The sequence below is a fragment of the Phyllopteryx taeniolatus genome, chromosome 20, assembly GCF_024500385.1.
Source record: "Phyllopteryx taeniolatus isolate TA_2022b chromosome 20, UOR_Ptae_1.2, whole genome shotgun sequence".
Taxonomy (NCBI): Eukaryota; Metazoa; Chordata; class Actinopteri; order Syngnathiformes; family Syngnathidae; genus Phyllopteryx; species Phyllopteryx taeniolatus.
This window is the reverse complement of record NC_084521.1, coordinates 12,822,855-12,843,452: the sequence shown is the minus strand read 5'-3', so window position 1 is coordinate 12,843,452 and position 20,598 is coordinate 12,822,855. Positions and strand designations below refer to the sequence as shown.

Sequence of the window (20,598 nt, the reverse complement as noted above, 5' to 3'; positions counted from 1 at the left end):
ACCTTGCCTGAAAAAAGGTTTATAATTGCCTTTCGTTGCCACAAAATGATGGCAAAGCACTAATATCTAAATGAAGCTCCTTAACTCTCTACAACTTTGTTTGTTGGTACTAAGGTAAAACAAAATGGCAACAAAGCAATACTTTTATTTCTTTAATCCGAGCACAAAAACGGCAAATAGGTTTTTCAGCAAATATTGGAGGATAGCCTTTAATGTTCTTGCACAGTATTTCAGAACCAGCGACTGACTGTTCAATCTGTGAAAAATAATAGCTCACCGGAAAGAACCGCGCATTTTATTCTTTGACTGAGTTTGACTTGGTAAGCTGTGCTGCTATCGTGTATTAAAACAAGACAATAAATATTCACAGAAATATTGAGTGAATGCTGGATAATATATCACAGCAACTCCCATACATCAGGCAAATATGCTGCCTTTTAGTCCATTATCTTGTGTCAGCCAATAGTTTGTTTATGGACTAAGAAATTCTGCAATATTGTGTATATATATATATATATATATATATAAAATACACACAGATTGTGTTTGTTAAATTCTTAGCGTTCACTTAAGTCATCAACTATGAGAAACATGTACTAGCAGCTAAAGGTGGGTAGAGGGCACTGTTGCTGATCCTTCCATACTTAAATTGTGTGTGCCCAATACTTTTTTCCTCTTTCTATGATGTTGTGTGTCCAGGCTGCATTTATCCTGCAGAACCTGCTGGTGATGCCAATGCCTGCCAATGCAGAAGAGGCTGAGGATTCCCACTGGCAGGTCAGCAGCTCTGCCAGCTAGTTAAAAAGCTTTTTCTGGACCTTGAGCTGTTTTCTGTTTTTGTGTCTCTCTGATTTTATTTTATTTTTTTAACCCTCTCCACTTTGTACTCTCAAACCTTTTATTCCTAACTCCCATTTTCTCTCTAGTTGAGCCTCGCAGGGTTCAGAGCAGGGGGAGTTACTTGAATTGAAGCACTACTGGGTTCTCAGGCCTCCCTGCAGTCCCACTAAAGTTAGAATTTCTGTAGGAACATCAATAGCATCTTATTTGATATTTATTTCTTTTAGAGGCGGTGTTTATCCGAGGAAACAAATAAATGAATAAACCATGGCCACTATCAGCTCTATTGTGAACAAAAACAAAGGTCAGAGAACATTAGATTCAACACATTAGAAATGCTGCCTCCTCCATGTGGTTTGCTCTGTTGTTTTTAAAGTGCCTTCCTCTACTGTTTGTGATGCTTGATATTTTACAGTAGATCACTATTTGCACTACATTTTGATGACAATTACCTCTCTGAGGAGGATGCATTTTTAAAAATAAACTTTAAAAGCTCACTTTCATTTGTAAGTTGCAAATGTGAGAACATTAAGAACACAATTAGGGGCAGCATGGTGAGCTAGTGGTTATTACATCTGCCTCACAGTTCTGAGGTTCGTGGTTCAAATCACTGCTCTGGCTCCGGCTTCTGCATGGAGTTTGCATATTCTCTCTGTGCTTGAGTTGGTTTTCTACAGATCTCTGGCTTTCTCCCACATTCCAAAAACATGAATGTTAGGGTAATTAAAGACTCTGTGAGGGTGTACAGTATGTCTATACATTATGTGCCATTGAGTTGGCTGGCAACCAGTATAGGGTGTGTTCTGGATCTCAGTTGGGATGGGGTCCAGCTCACCCGTGACCCTCATGAGGACAACTGATACATAGAAAATAGATGGATTACATTTTTTTTTCTGAATATAAACGTATTTGATTTAGATGTGCACTATATTGCCGAACGTATTCGCTCACCTGCCTTGGCTCACATATGATCTTAAGTGACATTCCCTTCTTAATTAATAGGGTTTGATATGACGCTGGTCCACCCATTACAACTATAACAGCTGTGATTCTTCTGAAAAGGCTTTCCAAAACGTTTAGGAGCATGTGTAGGGAATTTTTCCAGTGAAAGGAACTCTGAAGGATTCAGCCAACTAAGAGCTTTTGAACAACTCATTGCTCCCAACTTTGTGGGAAGAGTTTGGGGTTTGGCCCCTTCCTGTTCCAACATGATTGTGCACCAATGCACAAAGCAAGGTCCGTTCCAACATGACTGTGCACCAGTGCACAAAGCAAGGTTCATAAAGGCATGGATGAGACTTTGGTGTGGACTTGACTGGCCTGTACAGAGTCCTGACCTCAACCCAGTAGAACACCTTTTGGGTGAATTAGCGTGCAGACTGTGAGCCAGGCCTTCTCGTCCAACATCACTGTGTGACCACACTAATACACTTCTGGAAGAGTGATCAAAGATTCCCTACACACACTCCTAAACCCTGTGGAAAGCCTTCCCAGAAGAGTCTAACCTGTTATAACTACAGAGGGTGGACCAATGTCATATTAAACCCTGTGGATTAAGAATGGGATGTTACTTAAATTTGTATCCGATTCAAGGCAGGGTAGCGATACTTTTGGCATTATAGTGTATTTCGTGATTTTTATTTAAAGTGTTGCTGTAGTTTTTCTTTTTAACAATTTGATGTGTTTTCATTGTTTTGTACTTGGGAGTTTTCATGAGGTTTTTTTTCCAAACTAAAATTATGAAATTATATATATATATATATATATATATATATATATGTATATGTATTTTTTTTAAAAATAAATTACAGATTATTTGAAAATAAAATAACATTTGCTGTGCTATATTTCTGTTTGTCTCTCTGCCAGCAACCTTGCGTCCACAATGAGGTGTCTGGTGTGTCTTTGATGGGTCTTCCTGCGCTCCAGGCTCTGCTTTACCACTTTCAGTATTTCCAGCACGTTGCTCTGTCTGCCTCTGCCTGTTACAGAGGCAGGTACACTTTTTATCTCCAAAAACCTGTTTTGGGGGCTCCCAGTCGACTTGGACCTCAAGACAGTGCTTCAGTTGGTAGGTTTTAATCCTGTCTGCACATACATCTCTCATAAGTACATTTTACAGTTCGTCCTTTTATAGTTGTAAAAGAAAAAAGTGTATCGGTACTTGTTGTCAATCATAGTTTTTGAAGTCCAAACCAGGCAATTATTAATTATGCTTGATGCTTTAAATATATGTTTTGAATACATCACCTTAAAATACACTACTCAAAAAACATTAAGGATATTTGGCCCTTAGATGCAATTTCAGGAGGAACAAAAAATGAGCGTTAACAGGGGAACATTATTTGAACTTCTCTAAACTTTTGAATGAACATGACCAACTGTTCAATGTTTCATGAGTTTTTACACGCCAAAATCCAGAACAGGTACTGTTGATCAAATGCTTGGTGTCATCTTGTGATCTCAAAATGTGAACACCATGATGGCATTCCAGTCGTAATTGAACCTGGAAATGTATTTGACAATAGCTGGATCAAACACCTGTTGTTAATTTTGCCATTCAGCTCCTCTTTAAAAAAAACAGCAATTTGTGCAAAAATAGACTGAACACTGAGCAGTTGGAATTGTGCATTCAACAGGTTAGAGAAGGTGACATCAAGTTTGAAAGCCAAATATTAGGGATGTCCCAGTACAACTTTATACTCATATTAAAGCTTTGCGAATTGGCCATTAGAAAAAGCTTTCATCAAGTGATATTACTCAAACAGAGAACAATAGTCAGCATCGCTAGGTATGAGTAAACCTGACCATTTGTTATCAACCAATGTTGCATAAATTTCAATCTAAAACATATGACTATACTACAATTCAATACAAGCAATTAAAAATAAATGAGAGCATACTGAAAAATAACCTAAAAAAAATCAAATTTTTAGTGCAAAATAACCACTGTTTAAATTTAAACATATGCATATTCTACAATTGAATATAATAAATGAATGAAACCAATCAGAAGACCCTGAAAATAACCTCAATAAATCCAATAATAACAAATTCTACTTTTAAAGTGCAAAATACCATTTCAAGTTCACTTCAGTTATTTTTCACTGTCAGTATATAGTGGGAACAGCATTTGCTTTCTTCTCACTTGCAGCAAAATACGTGAACTTCTTTAAGCATTTGGGGTATAGTTTTATCGACAATGTAGTGACGACTAGGAATAATGTAGTGAGGCTTGAGGTGCTTAATCAAAAACCCTACATTACTCACCACCGCCTTTTTGCCATCCTGTGGGAGTTTGTCACGCTTTGCAAATGTTTCGACCGTGTTGGTTGTGCGAGAGAGTAAGAGGTTTGTATCTTCGCCTCCGTGGTCTTGTGAAAATTCTCATGCTGTCTTTTGTACTGATGCTGGTTCAATGCCCAATGAAGTTCATAGAATGAAACTGCCCCAGTTCTGTGCCACATCACCCCTCACAAACATCACTCCTACTCCTTGCTACTTTATTAGTACCTTGCCACACACTATTTTTGTGATCATGTTGGCTCTGCATGCTGGCTCCTGGTGCTGTTGGATAGAAGTGCTGGAGTGGATTCCGGAATGAAAAGCTTGTGTTGGAGTGCTTATATCTGAGATTTTAGACGCATTCTGATATAATTTGATACTTGTTTTTTGTTTGCTGATATCGGACCAATTTCCGATATCAGTATCAGATTGGGACACGCTGACTCAATATTTCTAACCTTTTGTAAGTAGTGTATATTTCACAACAAATAGCTTCTCTATGCAACTGAATACAGGAAATTTGTGGTTTTGAGGTCACAAACGTGCGCAATAAACTGCTTTATATACCGACTCCAGATTGCGTCATCACGCAACACTGGAACGCAGGCTTAGTTACCATTTTACTTACCATTTTTCATTTGATTTATCTGCATGGCTTCATAATGGTTTTCGTACAAATATTCACTGTAATTAAGACTTGTCAATTATGCCACAATGAAACATACACATTACTTAGTACTTTGTTTAAATACTGTATATAATTTTTAAAAGCATTAAGGTGCTGCAAATGCTTAAAATGTGATTGCAAGAGCATGAAAAAAGCTAGAATTTGACATTGCAAAGGGGTACGGTATATGAATCTTGACCAATGTGCACTCTTCAGTTTCAGATAATTCTCTGCAGTTTTGGAGAAGTGCTACAGCAGCAGCACCAGCTGCAGATTCCAGCAGACCTCCCAGCTCCTTGTCCACGTCGAGCACCACGGTTAGATTGCTCTTTTCCAGTCAACGTGTGCCACACTGTCACACAAATTCACATTTTGATTCAAATCCATGTCGTTTATTGCAGGTAAGACGTTCAGGTTCTGAGACGTCCAGGGCTGTGTCCCCCATGAGCTTCACAGCAGATGCTCCTGTTAACAGGCTAACAGCACAAGGTACCATATATTGTGCACTCTTAAAATTCCTAAAAATGTGATAAAGTGTATGAATTTGTAATATTTAGTGGTCACACTACAAAGTGGTCACCCGACGTGCGTAAGTAAAAGTACAGATAAAAATCGTAAAAGCAATACTGAGTATGTCACCTGTAACTTGTACAATCAAATTGACTTTTTTCTGATCTTTTCGAGAAGGAAAGTCAGATATTCAAAAGGTATGTGGCACAAACACAACACTGCTCATCAGCAAAAGAACACCGTACTTACAGTGAAGCATGGTGGTGGAAGCATCATTCTTTGGGCTGTTTCTTTTCAGCTGGACCTGGGGCCGTAGACAAGGTGGGAGGAATTCTGAACAGTCCAGTGTTGCCACAAAACCTTAACGCTTCTGCTAGAAACAAAAAAAAATGTTGGGAAACGCCTACTAGAACATCTGAAATTTATTTGGGGTTCATCAGAGGCATTTTAAATGGTGGCATGGGTGTGCTGACTCTCATTTAACATGAGTTTAAATCTTGTTGGTTAAATCTGAACATAGCCACATTATAAAAGAGAGGTGTACAGTTGTGCAACCACATTATTGCCGTATGTTATTTTTACTTTCCCTCTCGAAATGATTGTTTTTTTTCAATTGAGTTGTACAGGTTATAGGTACACATTAATGGTGCGAAAAGTTTGAAATGATATATTGAACATTGGTCTCATTTGATCATATCACAAAAGCGTTTTCAACAGGGGTTTTCTCTTTTCTCAAATGCATAGTGCTCATACTGAGAAGGGGGGGGAAAAACACTGGACACAGCTTTGCTGTCACCTAAATTCCGACAGGATAATCAGTACTGAAGTCCAAACAGGTTATCATAAAACAAATAATAACCAATAATTTCTATTAGGGAATTTTTTTATTTTTTTTTGTCGTCACAATCGTAGAGTATGGTGCAGTTCTTCAGGTATGAACAATGTATTCCAGTATAAACTACACATAAAACACAAAGGTATTATAAGTTTTTAGTGGATATACTGTACGACATCTCTCTTAGGCCAAAGCGACATCGACACCAGCGACTCTGTTGCTTCGCAAGACCTCCAACCAGGCCGGCTCTTGTCCACACAGCCTGTTGTCATGGTTACTCCTGACCTTTTTGTGGCCCACTGTGGCCTGCTGATGAACTTGCTGGCCGTCTTGCCAGATTTTACCCTCACGGCCATGCAACAGAATCAGCTCTTACAAGTGTTGGCGGGGTAAGAGGCCACATGCTAAATTCACTGCAGTAACGGTCTGCTAAATTATTAATAAAATAAAGATCTTCTGGTGCATTAAACACATTTTATTTATTTATTTTTTTTGTTCCCTTAGCTTGGTGGCTATTGGGCCAATTGAGAAATGCCTCAGTGAACTGAAGGCACCAAACATCCTTCCTGGAGAGGGAGAAGACATCAAGAGTCAGGTGACAGTCAAGAGAAGTTTTTAGCTCAAAGAGTAAACAGACAAAAAAAACCTTTTGAGCATTTATTTGATATTTTTTATATCAATCTTAAGGACCATGTACTGGTAAGCTCTTTTGCTGGTTATCGAATAAATTCAGAAACGGCTTTTCATAAAACAGTGTGACAGCGGGTTTTCCGAGGACAGGATTGGATTAGATTTGGGGATTTATTTGTCTTTTTCTTCTTGTTCACTCAGCTCATCATGCTTCTTCACTTCCTGTCCGGCTTTTCCAAGCTCCTGCAGTCATGTGTCTCGCTGAGCCAAGAGCTGATTAGACAGTTGGACTTCCTGAAACAGTTGTTGTCCACCCTGGTGGCGGCGCTCACGCTCAACACTGTCGGATTAGGTGTGGTCCTTATAATGATTATAAACTGTATTGCTATTTATGCTGACTTTTTATCACTCTAGCTTGTATTAAGTATTCATCTGTTATTATTAGCCATAATGTCACATTTCAACTCCAGATGAAAGTACGCGGGACACCGTCCTTGCGTGCTGGTCAGACGTGTTTACGCTCATGGCTACTCTGGTGAAGAGGGACAGTTTTATAGTGTACCCATCTGTTTCTGCTGCACTGGGGAGACGCTGGCGAATGTTCACAGGTACTGTTATATATTTATATGCTTGTGTTAAATGTAGTTGATTTGAATGAGGAATGCTGTAATAGCAGTAATCATAAGCCATTACCTCCCACTTGAAGGGGACTGTCAATGTCAAAAAGTGATAGGTTTCCAGGTGGTTAGCCTCACCGTTCTGAGGTTTGGGGTTCGAATTTCTGCTCCAAGCCTTGTGTGTGGAGTTTGCATGTTCTCCCCATGCTTGCTTTGGTTCTCTCCAGGTTCTTAGTTTCATTGAAGACTGTAAATTGTCCATGGGTGTTATGCGAGTGCGAATGTGCCCTGCGTTTGGCTGACAACCAGTCCAGGGTATTCCATAGCTCTCGACCAAAGTCAGCTGGAATAGGCTGCAGCTCAGCCGTGACCCTAATGAGGACAAGCGCGATGTAAAATGAATGCATGGAATAACAAATAGGTCCTTGCATTTCGGATTAAAAGAAAATAAACACACTAAATTAGCTGAGCCCAAATGTTGGGTGTGTGTGTATGTATATGTATATATATATATATATATATATATGTATGTATGTATGTATGTATGTATATATATATATATATATATATATATATATATATATGCAACACAAACAGAACAGTACAACGACATGAATAGCTATTTTTAGGGTTATGTATTGAGGATGACTTGCAACAGCTACAGGAGGTGGTCCCACACCATTTGAATATGTTACAAACATTGTTTTATAACAGTTTAAAAACAAGTTATCATTCAATTTGATAACAATATACAGTATATGGGAGGGGCGGGGCAAATGATAAAATAATAAAAAGATCAAAATTAGAATAAAGTACTGCTTGGAAGACATTTTGTGTCCTTTTGGACAAATCTTGTAGCAGGAATGCAGTTGGAGCTGCTAACAATATGCTTGGTGTCGACACACATTCCTTTCACAGATCCCAGTACAATATTTTCCCCCACGTTTGCATCACAAGTGTGCCTTTTGTCTTCCCCTACTATTCGCGTCCTTAAACCACCTCAGCTTCTCATAGCTCCCGCTGATAGATGGCACAGAAGGGACTTTTAATGAATGCAGTAAGAGATGAACATTGAGCCTTTTTTGTGCATTCATGGCAGGGTTTGTTTATTGCAGTTTGATGTGAATGAAATGATCTATCAGCATGCAATACCACCTAATGAATAAATATTGGATGAAGATATTTCACCACTGGATTTATCATTTGTCTACTTTTTACTCATTCAGTGCTTATGGCTTTGTCCCTCCTTGTTCTCTTGTGTGCAGAAACGCTTTCATTGTGTGTGCTTGAGAAGTTCGTGGACCCTCATCTGCAGAAAGTAGCTTTGCAGTTCCTTTCTACCATTTTTGCAGAAGAGACAAAAAGGCGACAAGGAGCGGTCACGACTTTAAACTCGGACCACGGTGCCACTTTAGCTGATGTGCTGAGCGGTCCGTCAGCCAGCCAGCTTTGTGATCTTTTGCTGCAAGTGAGGAGCAAGATGTACAAAGTACATAACTGTGGTCAAGGTTAAAAGAAATACACACACATTTTTGTTGTTTTTTTTATTCTAGAGTTTTGAAAGGAGGACTCTTCAGGATCCACTTAAAATGTTGACAGCCAGAGCTCTGATGGCTCTCCTTGCCAGCAGCACTGCAGCACAGGACCATGCTGCTACAGGTAACATGCCATTTTGTTTCGCAATCCTATATAGTGGGTACAAAAAGTGTACACAGCTATGCTATATTCACATTTTTGTAATTTAAAAAATAGACAAAGAAGAGTAATTTTACACCCCCCCATATGTGAACAATGCAATGAAAATACAAGAAGAGAACTGGTCAGAGAGCCTGCGAAGAGAGGCTGCGAAGAGACCTACAGCAACATTAATTTCATAAAATTAACAACAATCTCACATATTTTTCTTTCTCTTTTATGTACTATATGTCTTGGATATCGGTGAGGGTTGCAAGACGAAAGCCTTTTTTTTTTTTTTTTTTTTTAAAAAAGAAAAAAATCAAAGCCCGGCTAAATTTATTAAAACACATGAAGTAAAACTAGACAAAGTTGAACTTTTTGGCCATAATTGTCTACAAGTCTAAAAGTCTACACTGCACATAACCAAAATAATATAAGCAAACCTCTGTAAAGGAAGTAACTGTAAACCGTACCAAATATCAGCATATTTGTACAACCTTAAAAGATTCCATTTTGTTTTTCAATTTGAAATCTTCACGTAATAGGTCACGTTAATGTTTGAAAAAAGTTCCCAAATGATTTATTTGTTTAGTATTGTGTATTTTTCACAGTTTTACAAAAACCTCCTATTTTATCAGTGATATGTGAAATTCCTCTGTATTCTTTATTGATGTAATGTTTGTCCTTTTGTGGGCATGCATGCGTACGTGGGTGTGGATTTTTGCGTGTGCTTGTGCTTGCTACAGCTGGCTTAATTGACTGCTGTGTGGAGCAGATGAAGCAGACTCACTCTCAGCTCAGTCTGGAGTCAGTCCAAAGCGGCAAGCCTTCCCACCGCAAAAAGGTGAGGGGGAAAAAAAAATTATATGACCATTGTGATAGTTAATGCTCCCTAAAGAGTGTTGCTGTTTCCAGATTCTCTCAGGTTCAATTTATATGCCTACAGAACATTTGAAGTTATTAAAAATAGTAGGAAAGTGGGAATTTTCTCCAATTTACAAAATACCTTATAGTCCCATTAATGTTAGCTACTACCTCTTATTAAAACAGTTGCCTCACAGCTGCTTAAGGGCCCCTTTAATCCTTTTATAGTGAAAGCCATTTTGTCTGGAGCCACTATTTTACCCCACGACCTCTAAAATGTAATTATTTTTTTTTTTAAATCTAAACCAAGAAAAATATATTATTAATGTCGACCCCAACTATTAGTAGGGAATAGAGAAGGAGCCTGACCGTGAATATCGCAAATCTGTGAATCCTTTACAATTGCCATCAAAAATATGAAAAAAAATGCGAAGAAGTTCCACAAAATAATCATCAAATAGGTGTTACTGCGAATGCGGAACCACGAATATGCCGTGGTGGTCCACTGTACGTAATATTGATGCACAAGTGTAATAGATTATTTTTATGTTGTACGTAACTATAGCTTTGATTATGATAATTTTTTTGTCTTTGTTGCTGGGAATAATTGCATGGTTCTACTGCTTTAGTGAGGTGTGACTGTCCATTTAGTTAGCAAATATGGGGTGCACCCATGCAAGTGCTTAATTTGTGTTTTTCCACATCATCAGGAAGATGGCTACTTCAAGGAGGTTAAGCTGATGGTGGAAATCCTGCGGAGTGCTTTCTACCACAACCGGGAATGCAAAGTGAGCCTCTGCATCTTGTCTTTTAATTCCCCGCTGCTAATTGGTTTCAAATGGTTTCTCTGCATACCCAAGACTGTGCTTATAAATGAGGCTCACTCCCCCAAAATGTGTACGGCTCCACTCACGTCTCTACAAGTTAACAGCTCATAAAGCGTGTGCTTTAGCTGACTTCACACTCAGAGAAAAAAAAAAGCTTATATGTGGAACCAAAAACGGCTCTTTGGAGTGATGCCATATGTAAAGGTGTGCATCAAAGATTCACCCAAAAAAAAAAAAAACAGATCTTTCAAGAACCGTTTCATAAATGGATCCTTTGGAGAGTCATTATCAAGAAAGTTAAATGGTTCATTCAAGGACCTTTTAAAAAATGGTTCTTAAGTAATTATTTCTAAAGAAACGAACAATCAAACAAGAAATCACCCCCAAAAAAAATGGAAAATCAAAAATTCTGTGACTGCTCACTAAAATTGCTATTGTGTTGCTATTTGTTGAACTACAATATATGCCAGGGGTTCTCAATAGACTGTTTGTTGCTCCCGAACTGCTACGGCCCTGTCCGAGATCAGACGTTCTCAGAGGAAGTAGTAGTATTGCTGTAAGCCACACTTCACTTTGTACAGGGCATTGCGCAGTTGACCAGCCCTTTCTTTGCCTATGTAAAGCTGGCGGTGCGCGAGGTGGGTGCCTGTATTTGAGAACATCTGGTATAAGCCATCTACTGTTCACTCTGTGGACAAAAGTATTAGGACACCTGGCCATTACACTTACAAAAAGAGAGCATAATGGTTTCATATCGCTTTTACAGCTTTTTTTTTTTTTTTTTTTTTTCCATGTCCTGTTCGGCTGAAAATCTGTATCCCTTTTATGGCGAAACAGTTTGACTGTGTCACAGTGGAGTTTTTAAGCTTCGGCTGTGGTATTATAATTGAGGTTTATTGAGAATCAGACTTGATCAGTCGAACAGAACAAAGTTTCTAGAAGGGAGAAAGAAACAAAGACGAAAGACAAAGTACTAATTGTAAACAGGATGAAAGAAGTAAATCATTAAATTATCTGCAACAATGAAACGTTAAATATGAGTGTTGCATGGGGTACCTGTATCCACCCTGTGAGGGAAGGACAGGACAAGATGGAACAGGACAAGGACAGGAGAAGAAGCATGCAGGACCAGGGTCGTGAACCCGGCTGTACAACTGAAGTGTGGTGGCATTAATTATGTAAATTACAAAAGTGTACAGAACGAGAGTATAAGTGAGGGGATACACAAGCAATTTGCATATTCATGAGTCATTTGTTGCAGTAAGGGGTGTGTGCCTGCGGATACATGCAAGCCTCACCGAGGCGCCCCGACAACCGGCCACCGCTAGGTGACCGCAGGGACCCAATGCCACCCCCCGAGGCAATCCATGGTGTTCGTTATGGACAATCCGCCATGAGCACAGAAGTCCAATAACAGAACACCGCTCGGGTTCTGATCGGGGGGGGGGCTGGCGTTCCTCCCAATCATGCCCTTCCAGGTCTCACTTGCCCACGTGAGCATTGACGTCCCCCAGCAGAACGATGGAGAGGTCAGTGAGCCGAGGGGGTGGGGGCAGGGCTGCCATGCACTACTGCCTAACAGTCAACCCCCCCGACCCCCTCCTCCCCCAAGACCCGCCACCCCCCAGAGATAGGTGTATGAGGTGCATTAAAACATGGGGAGTGTGTGTGATGCATGTAAAATCGAGGGGGTAGGCAGGGCGGAGGGGCAGGGCGCACGGACCGGGAAACAGCACAGACGTACTGAAACTCAATCCGACAGGTTACCCCAGGGGAAGAGGAACTAGGCGACTGCGGCGGGACGCAAGCAACGTAGAGAAGAGGAGGAAGCAGGCCCGAGGAGCGACAGTGGGGCCCCGCCGCCCCCACCAGTAGCCAGAGCGGGGGACCCAGGCGGGTGCCAGCCGGTACCGCCCCAGCACCCACGGAACATGGGCGAGTCACCATTACTCCCCAGGTGGTCACCCCAGTGGGTCCCCCCACCCCCCGAGATCAGGAAGGAGTGAAAAATAGTCCCGGTTTTACAGCTTTAATGGTTTCCACAAATTCAAGATGTGAGCTTGAGGTCAAAGTGGTCAAGTTTTCCATATCAACCTCATCCAAGCCTGCCAATATGCTCCTTGCTCATCTAGCTGGAATGGAAAATGGCTTTTCTGATACATCAGTCCAAAAAAATAAAGCAAGTGAACTCCTAGAAAACAATCTCTAGGGAGGAAATTTGTAGGTCCATTGGCTCCAAACTCCAAGTACTCAGTAACTGCAAAGGATTTTCATCCACGTATTAAAGATCCCATGCTATCAATTTAAAAATATGTATTTTTCATAATCTTTGATGTCCTCTTGTTGGGTTTTCAAAATCATTTGGGTTTGAAATGCCCAGGATGCCCTTTTCAAGCTAGTCTAGTTTCTTTTAGGCCTGACAATTAGGATTTCCAGATTTCTCATTAATATTGGATATGTCAATAAGATTTCTTCTGATTCTTATTCTGCGTTTATTCAGTGTTTATTCTTGTGTTTTCCGTTTGTGTAGATGTTGGCCAAAAATGCATGCCTCACAGTGGTGCTGCATGCACTTTGGCCTTGGCTCCTAATCGATGACCCCCTCATGGAGGCGGTACTGGAGCTCCTCTGTGTCTACACGGCCGACTGCCCTGCAGGTTTCTATGTGTCTCAGTTGTGTTCTGCATGTCTTCTGTGCCTCGCCTCATGTTTGTCCAATGCGCTCATTGTCCACTGCAGTCACCACTGAGCATTGTGTGTCCCAGTGCAAAGACCAGCACTCCACAATGGCCACAGTGTGACGAGGAAAGGGCGTCTATCTGTGTGTGCGACAGCAGATTTCACACCAGTGGGAAATGATTTTTTTGGGAGCTTCTACTCTGCCTCAGTAATTAGTATTCCAGTTTAATTGGAAGTCTGAATGCCGAGAGGCTTGTAAGAAAAATTAGTTTTTGAGTAGAAGAAAAGGCGAGATTCACGGTGAGGAAACTGGGAAATGTTACTTTGATAAATAGCTTGTGGTCCCTTTGATGTGCACGCGCCAGGGCTGCACTTGTGCGATGGAAATCTGAAGTTTTATTTGCAAGACTCGTAAACCTCTTTTCTGCCGGTGTGTCGTGTCTCTATTTCTATATGATTGGCACTGCTTCCTCAGCGGGGGCCGGCGCTATAGACCCCCCATATAAGCACAGAGCTCTGAGCCATCAAAAAGCAGTGAAGGCAGCCAGTAGTATTTCCCTGAAGGTTAACTGAACAGCAGGTTGTGTTGAGGCTGCGTGCAGTTAGACTTAATGTTACACCATCCGCCCTCCGGCTACCATTTTGTCTCCAGAGACAAAAGTGAATGTTTCATCTCTCTTCCTTTCATCTAAGTCCTTGTTTACAGTCAGTTTGTTTGAATCTGTGCATGCTTTGACACACATTGTTTTGAGGCAGAAAAATGTCAAAATTATAACGATGACAATCCATGCCGAATGTTGGATAAAAAAAATCATTCATGTTGCAAAATTTCAAATGATTCCTCTAACTGCGGTATGTAGATCAATAATAAAGATCTTCCTTGACTGGTGTTGAGACAGCCTGAGGCTAACATTAGCATACATATGTTACTGTACCGGAATTAACATCACCAACAAGCCACCTGGTTGTCCAATGAGAAGCATCACTTAACAAGTCTGCAAAGAAAAAATGTTACATCAAAAGGAAAAGTATTTTACGCCCCCCCCCCCCCCCCCCCCACCAAATAGCCCTCTTTTGGAATTAATTTAAGTCATAGCCGAAGGCACCAGGTGGTTGTCAACAACACTCTAAGAACAACAATGAATTAACATGCATGACCTACATAATTGCCTAAAAACTCACTGGCGTTATGATATTAATGAGCTTTACTCAGGGTCTTTGACCTTCCACAAAGATTGAGTAAATATTTTGTGTCTGTGCAGTAATTCCCCTCTTTTTCTTTATTTATGACACGTTCAGACAGGGTGCACCCGTGCAAAATGTTTTGGTGTGGTGGGCAGACAGCCGTGGTGGAGCCTGGCGTTTTTTTTTTTTTTTTTTTTTAAATATTATCCAGTAACTCTGGTGCTGCTGCATAGCATTAAAAATAAATAGCAAAAACCAGCTGCTACCCAAAGTGAGGAAGAGAATAATGCTTCTCAACTCAGTTCTTCACTTTATTTGTATTTCTTTGTTAGCAGGACTGCTAACAATTTTGGTTTGAGTCAAGATTGGGTATAATAGTGTTTCCTTGCTAGTTGCAGGGGGTAGGGACTGTCTGCAAATAATAAATAAATTAATAAAACATGACACCAGCTATGGGAAGTTGAACCACAGTGCAACAGACTTGTTAGTCGTTAGTTGTTGTTAGTTCTGCTCAGTACAGCACTGATATGGAAATATTTAGAACATTAAGAGAGGTTATCCCGTCTCTTTAAAAATAATATTAAAAAATATGCATTATGCATTATATGAATTGTTCATTTTTTCTTATTAAGGTGGCTCATTTTTTTCTAATGTCCCAGCATGCAGTTCTATATGTGGCGGAGGGGCGGGTGTCGCACCAGGACCAAAAGGCACCCCAAGTGGCTCACTCATGCAGTCCATCTTGAGGTTGGTTTCAGGCATCGCCCCTGACAACAGCCCCATCCAGAAACTTTCCTTCTCCCTGCTGGCCAACTTGGTTATGTCCCGTGACTGCAGGTGCATCTTGCAGAAGGTAAGGTTTGTGCTACCGTAGTCAGAAGTTGGGTACTCATGCTGATTTAAGCGACACCAATTTTCCACACCTTTACATTGGGGTACCAATGGCACCCGTATGGCAGTGGTAGGGTGGAGCTTGACACTCTCCTGTCTGTTGATTGGTCAATGGGGATTGAATGGGAAAAACTGAACGAAGTACATAAAACACAATTTGTAAAATGTAAGAGACCCATTACACGACAAGGGAAAAAAAACACTGTGTGCTTATGAGAGGCAGGTTGTAATGTACTACATTTACATTTACGGACACAACAAAGACGAAGATTGAGGATTTTATGCATTCACAATGATCTCGCACTGCTTCCAATTGTTCTTTTTCTCCCAGAACAACTTCCTGCAAGCCTTCACGTCAGTCCCTGTGCCCAAGATGGGTGGTGCCAGGGGTGCAGGTGTCGGCAGTGGCTCGGGCAGCCTGATGGGTCTGTGGCTCAGGCTGCTGGTCAATCTGTCGTTTTCAGTCGACGGCCAGCAGAGTATTCTCAGGGTGACTGGAGCGCTGGAAGTGCTGGTCGATCTGGCGCCGCATCGACGTCCCGCTCTGCTCACCCTTCACAACCTTTGCTTTTGTCCTGCCAACAAGCCACACGTCATTGCCAACGGTATGGAAGGGGGAGCAAAGGGATTCAAAGTTAGACTAATTAGTTGCATGAGCCGCGACCCTAGTGAGGAGAAGCGGCTCAGAAAATGGATGGATGGATGGATAGTTGCATGAGTAGCAACCGCTTGTTTGGTTGCTTAGGGTACTGATTCAGAAAATTATTTATTTCCTACAAATAATCTATATTTGTTCATCGATATATGCCAGTGACGTATAGGAGATAGGACAATGAAATGCTCTTCCACTAGATGACAGAATGTACAATTAACCTGTCGCTTTTCATACGATTTTACGTGGAATAAGCAAATTGACACGGCATCATCATTATTTCAGTATACGGTGTTCCCCCATTATTTCCGGGGATAAAATCTGCGAGTATTGCCCCCACCCCACCATAAGGTTTAGAATTGTCTAATGATGCCGGCAAAGCCTTACTTTTCCATTACACAGGGCAGTTGCCTGACTAAATGAAGCTCCTCCCCTTACTTGGCACCAAGATGCCTCAAAATGGCATGGCCAATGCAATACTTCCATATTAAATAGGGATTCCTCATCGTAACATTTGAGAATGTGCGGCGGGAACGCAAAAATATAAACACACATGCTAATGTTAGTTTACCTAGTATTATTCTTGACAGTCTCGACTTTTCTCCTTTCTTTCCTCCAGACAAAGCTCTGACAGTGCTGTTCTGCTGTCTGGAAAGTAAGGAGATGGAGATGTGCTGCATAGGAGCATCTGCACTTTGGGCATTGCTCCATAATAACCAACGGGTACACACATGCACACACACACACACACACGCACGCACGCGCACACACTCGCACGCATTCACACCGGATGACTTTGGACTTTATCTTCAAGCGTAAATAAGAGCAAGGAGCTGCATCTACCTCTCTCCCTGTAAGCCAAATAAATCCTTGGCAAAGCTTTACAATGCAGCTGACCAGCATCTTTTATCTTTGCATTATTAAGTCCTCATTATAAAAACTATGCTGGTCTTAGACTTAAGACTTACAAAATGTCCTAATTTTTCTTGTTTTCCCTCCAAGGCCAAGATTTCTCTGAAATGTCCTTCAGTTCGATTGAGGATTGAGGAAGCCTACTGCAAGTCTAGGAAGGGTACATGTTCACTTTGATTCATACCAGTGACTTAACTACAGTACAATATTTTCATGAATCATTTGAAGCCTTTTTTGTTTTACCTTTTTTCCCCCCATTTGTACACCACAGATGCTGAGAACAAACAGAATCCTTTATGCGCCTACTTGTTGAAGTGCCTTGAAAGCCTCTCCCAGCTGCTTAACACATGATTGCCATTTTGTGTAATGATTTATCAAGTATCATACAAAGCAAATATTTTCTTATTAAAGTGCCAATGGGCAACATTTTAAACTACTACTTTGTAGACACTGTAATCAAGGATTTATTGCATTTTTTTCATTCATAGTTCAGATTTTAATTATTCAGGGGGAAATTAATGAATGTTTAATATAAAAAAATAATGGAACTAGGGCGGGGTGGGCGTTTATCGATGCTTTGCTCAAGGCACCTCGAGAGTAGTCAGGATTCAGACAATTGATCCAAACAGCGAAATCCCATTTTGCTAGGGGTGTTTTTTTTTTGGGAGTGGGCATATATAGAAGTACTGTATAGAGGAGTATAATTGTCATACTGAAAATAAAAAGCAGGACAATTACAATTAATTGAAAACTCTAAATTGCCCGTAGGTGTGAATGTGAGTGTGAATGGTTGTTTGTTTATGTGTGCCCTGCGATTGGCTGGCAACCAGTTCAGGGTGTACCCCGCCTCCTGCCCGATGGATAGCTGGGATAGGCTCCAGCGCTCCCGCGATCCTTGTGAGGATAAGCGGCTCAGAAAATGGATGGATGTGGATGGATGGAATTGGAAGAATAAAGTTCATTTTAACAAGTTAATGTCCAAATTCTACACAGCCTTAAATGCGACAGTCTCTTCAAAGAAATCTGCCATGTATAACAATATACGGTACTATTGTTCGATATTTGTTAAAAACACACGAGCAAACATTTGCACAATCACGTTGAACTGCTCTTACTGGTAATGCTTTTGATATCCCCCAAAATTGACTGGTTTCAAAATTACAGAAAAAAAGAAAACAAAGAAAATTACACAAAAGTAACTCGATAGGCTCCTTGACATTCATCATCGTCACTTTGAAATATACATACAGTATATTTATTTCGTTTTAAATTTTTATTTATTCGCACACTACAACAAAATCAATATACTGTAATAAATAACCATTATGCAGGTGAGATCGGAAAACCCAGTCGGGTTTATAAAATCAATCATTTTAGGATTACAAATTACAACAAAATTTCAAATATTATTATTGTTTCTCTGAAAGAAATACTACTTTATTCTTGTAAAATTTTAATGTTTTTTTGTGCTGTACAAAATTTCCAAAATCACTGCTAAAACTTGGGATAAGGTTGTTTATATAAGTCAGGGTCCTCCGAAGCTGGAGATAAATAACATTTTGGGGCCGTTGCTGTTAAAAGAAACCAACAACCAAGTTTTTTTTTACACTATGCTAATACACAAAATGCAACACCCCAGAACTGGTCCACTAATACCTGTAATATAAAAGACTATGGTCGACAGTCTGCCGTTTTTCCTTGGGTGTCAAAGATTCTGAAGCTATTCTTTTTTTGCATTAATACATGCAGCAATTGCATATGACCACATGTACAATATGCACATCAAGTTCACCAACCCAATGGACAATCATATTTTATGTGGTGACCTGTCAAAATCCAATTGAGGGAGCAACCACGAGTTCTGTGTTTTGCTCAAGGGCATCTTGGAAGTAAGCTAGATTTTCCCCAACCTTTGCCCGTTCATCTTGGTAAGTAGCATTTTTGCTCCTCTACCTTTTGGGTCCATTGCTGTTCTATATTTGATGTGTTGACCTGTAGAAGTTGAATCATGTTTTCTGGTTGCTCAAATGGCAGTAAGATATCCAGCGTGCTTCATTGTGACATAGGGTGCCGTTCCGCTGGTCTCATCAATGCAGCTTTCATTCTCCTCCGCCGGGCCAAGATGGAAGTCGTACAAAAGGAGCGCTGGTACTTCATGGCACTTGTATTACTCCCTTTTCTTAAAGGTATGGAGCGAAATACATTGTTTTGTGTGGTTTCTATTACAGTATATATAGATTACGCTGGTGTTTTCGATTTGTGCAATTTATTTGAATAGAATTATTGTGGTTTTCATCTCATCATCATTCATTCTTTTATTGTAAGTAATGTGTTAGAATAAAAATAGTCAATTATTCTCACACTTATTTTTCATACAGCTCAGATAAAGCTGTGTGCAACCGCTATTGTCACTTTAGTTAATGTGGCAACTCATTTGCATTACTCAAGCTTGTGTAATGTTTTTTCACTCCTAGTGGGGAAAAAAGTACACTAAAAATGGCCATACTCTTATTTTTGACTGTTTTATTTGTAAAAATAAGTTTGACAGGTTTAAACTTGAACTGGGTCCAATAATCGATTTGTTGATCATTAAGAATTTGGTTGACTGTGTGGAATAGTTTGTTGATGAATTGTGTCAATTGAGGTAAAATTGAGTACACTACTTGGCTGCAATCAGCAGAGGCGCTCGCTGTTGATTCAGTCTCAACTCCTGTGAAGTTTCCCCCGACATAATCGCTATTTGCAAAATCACCTACTCCTGATTTTTGTTTTTCACCTAGTCCCTGTTTTTGTGCTCAGGCCAAAGCCCTGTCTAATACAAAAGTATTGCTTTGGCTCCATGTTGTGGCATCTTGGTGCCAAGGAACTATGGTGAAGTGAGGGGAGGAGCTTGATTTAGTCAGACCATAGCCCTCTCTTATACCTAAGTAGTGCTTTAACACAATCTTGTGGCATCTATAGGCTATTCGGAACCTTTTAGGGGTGTGTCGTTTGCTCTCGGATTTTCACTATTCCAGGCAAGGCTTGGTTCCTTTCAGGACTTGGTCCAGTTCAGAACAATCAGAAAGAGTTGTAGTTTGGTTTTAATCTACGCACGTTTGACTTTGGAAGCTCCACTCTACATGTTTTTACCCTTACTAAAGTTATGATTTTGTTCTAACCAAATAAAGGGGCATGTGGAGATTCCGTCCCGGAGATAGAAACAGTCACGATCCACCTACAGGAGGGGATGGTCCTCGACTGCTTGTGCCCCTGGGACGGAAACCTCACTATGGTGTCATGGACCAAAGACCCAGACACCAATTCCATAGCTGTTTTCCACCCAGAGTACGGAGTAGCCACCACTTACCATTACCGAGAGCGGATCGAGTTCTTGAGAGCCACGCCTATGGACGGAAGCATATCCATGAAGAACGTCACCCACCAGGACATTGGGGTTTATCACTGCTCTGTTCAGACTTTCCCCCAAGGCCCCTGGATCAGGAACATTCAGGTGGAGGACTTAGGTAACAGTTGAACACATTCTT

At 40.6% G+C, this 20,598-nt stretch overlaps 1 protein-coding gene across 6 annotated transcripts in view; it reads left to right on the top strand.

Moving 5' to 3' along the window:
* Positions 1-20,598, top strand: part of rttn (rotatin) — a 55,567-nt gene that overhangs the window by 28,859 nt on the left and 6,110 nt on the right. The window contains exons 32-50 of one of the 6 annotated variants that reach the window (XR_009785860.1): positions 700-777; positions 2,710-2,911; positions 5,009-5,109; positions 5,194-5,281; positions 6,325-6,526; positions 6,642-6,732; positions 6,969-7,119; positions 7,238-7,375; positions 8,650-8,852; positions 8,938-9,043; positions 9,808-9,905; positions 10,636-10,713; positions 13,283-13,409; positions 15,276-15,469; positions 15,839-16,112; positions 16,779-16,882; positions 17,162-17,231; positions 18,821-18,999; positions 19,138-19,252. Coding sequence is in view for 4 of the 6 variants with exons in the window: in XM_061758062.1 (XP_061614046.1) it covers positions 700-777; positions 2,710-2,911; positions 5,009-5,109; positions 5,194-5,281; positions 6,325-6,526; positions 6,642-6,732; positions 6,969-7,119; positions 7,238-7,375; positions 8,650-8,852; positions 8,938-9,043; positions 9,808-9,905; positions 10,636-10,713; positions 13,283-13,409; positions 15,276-15,469; positions 15,839-16,112; positions 16,779-16,882; positions 17,162-17,231; positions 19,138-19,257; positions 20,242-20,577 (2,761 nt within the window). In the remaining 2 variants the exon portion in view is untranslated. Of the gene's footprint in view, positions 1-699; positions 778-2,709; positions 2,912-5,008; positions 5,110-5,193; positions 5,282-6,324; positions 6,527-6,641; positions 6,733-6,968; positions 7,120-7,237; positions 7,376-8,649; positions 8,853-8,937; positions 9,044-9,807; positions 9,906-10,635; positions 10,714-13,282; positions 13,410-15,275; positions 15,470-15,838; positions 16,113-16,778; positions 16,883-17,161; positions 17,232-17,342; positions 17,508-18,820; positions 19,258-20,241; positions 20,578-20,598 lie in introns of those variants that run through there. The other 5 variants (XR_009785861.1, XM_061758063.1, XM_061758062.1 and 2 more) reach the window with 5 other exon arrangements.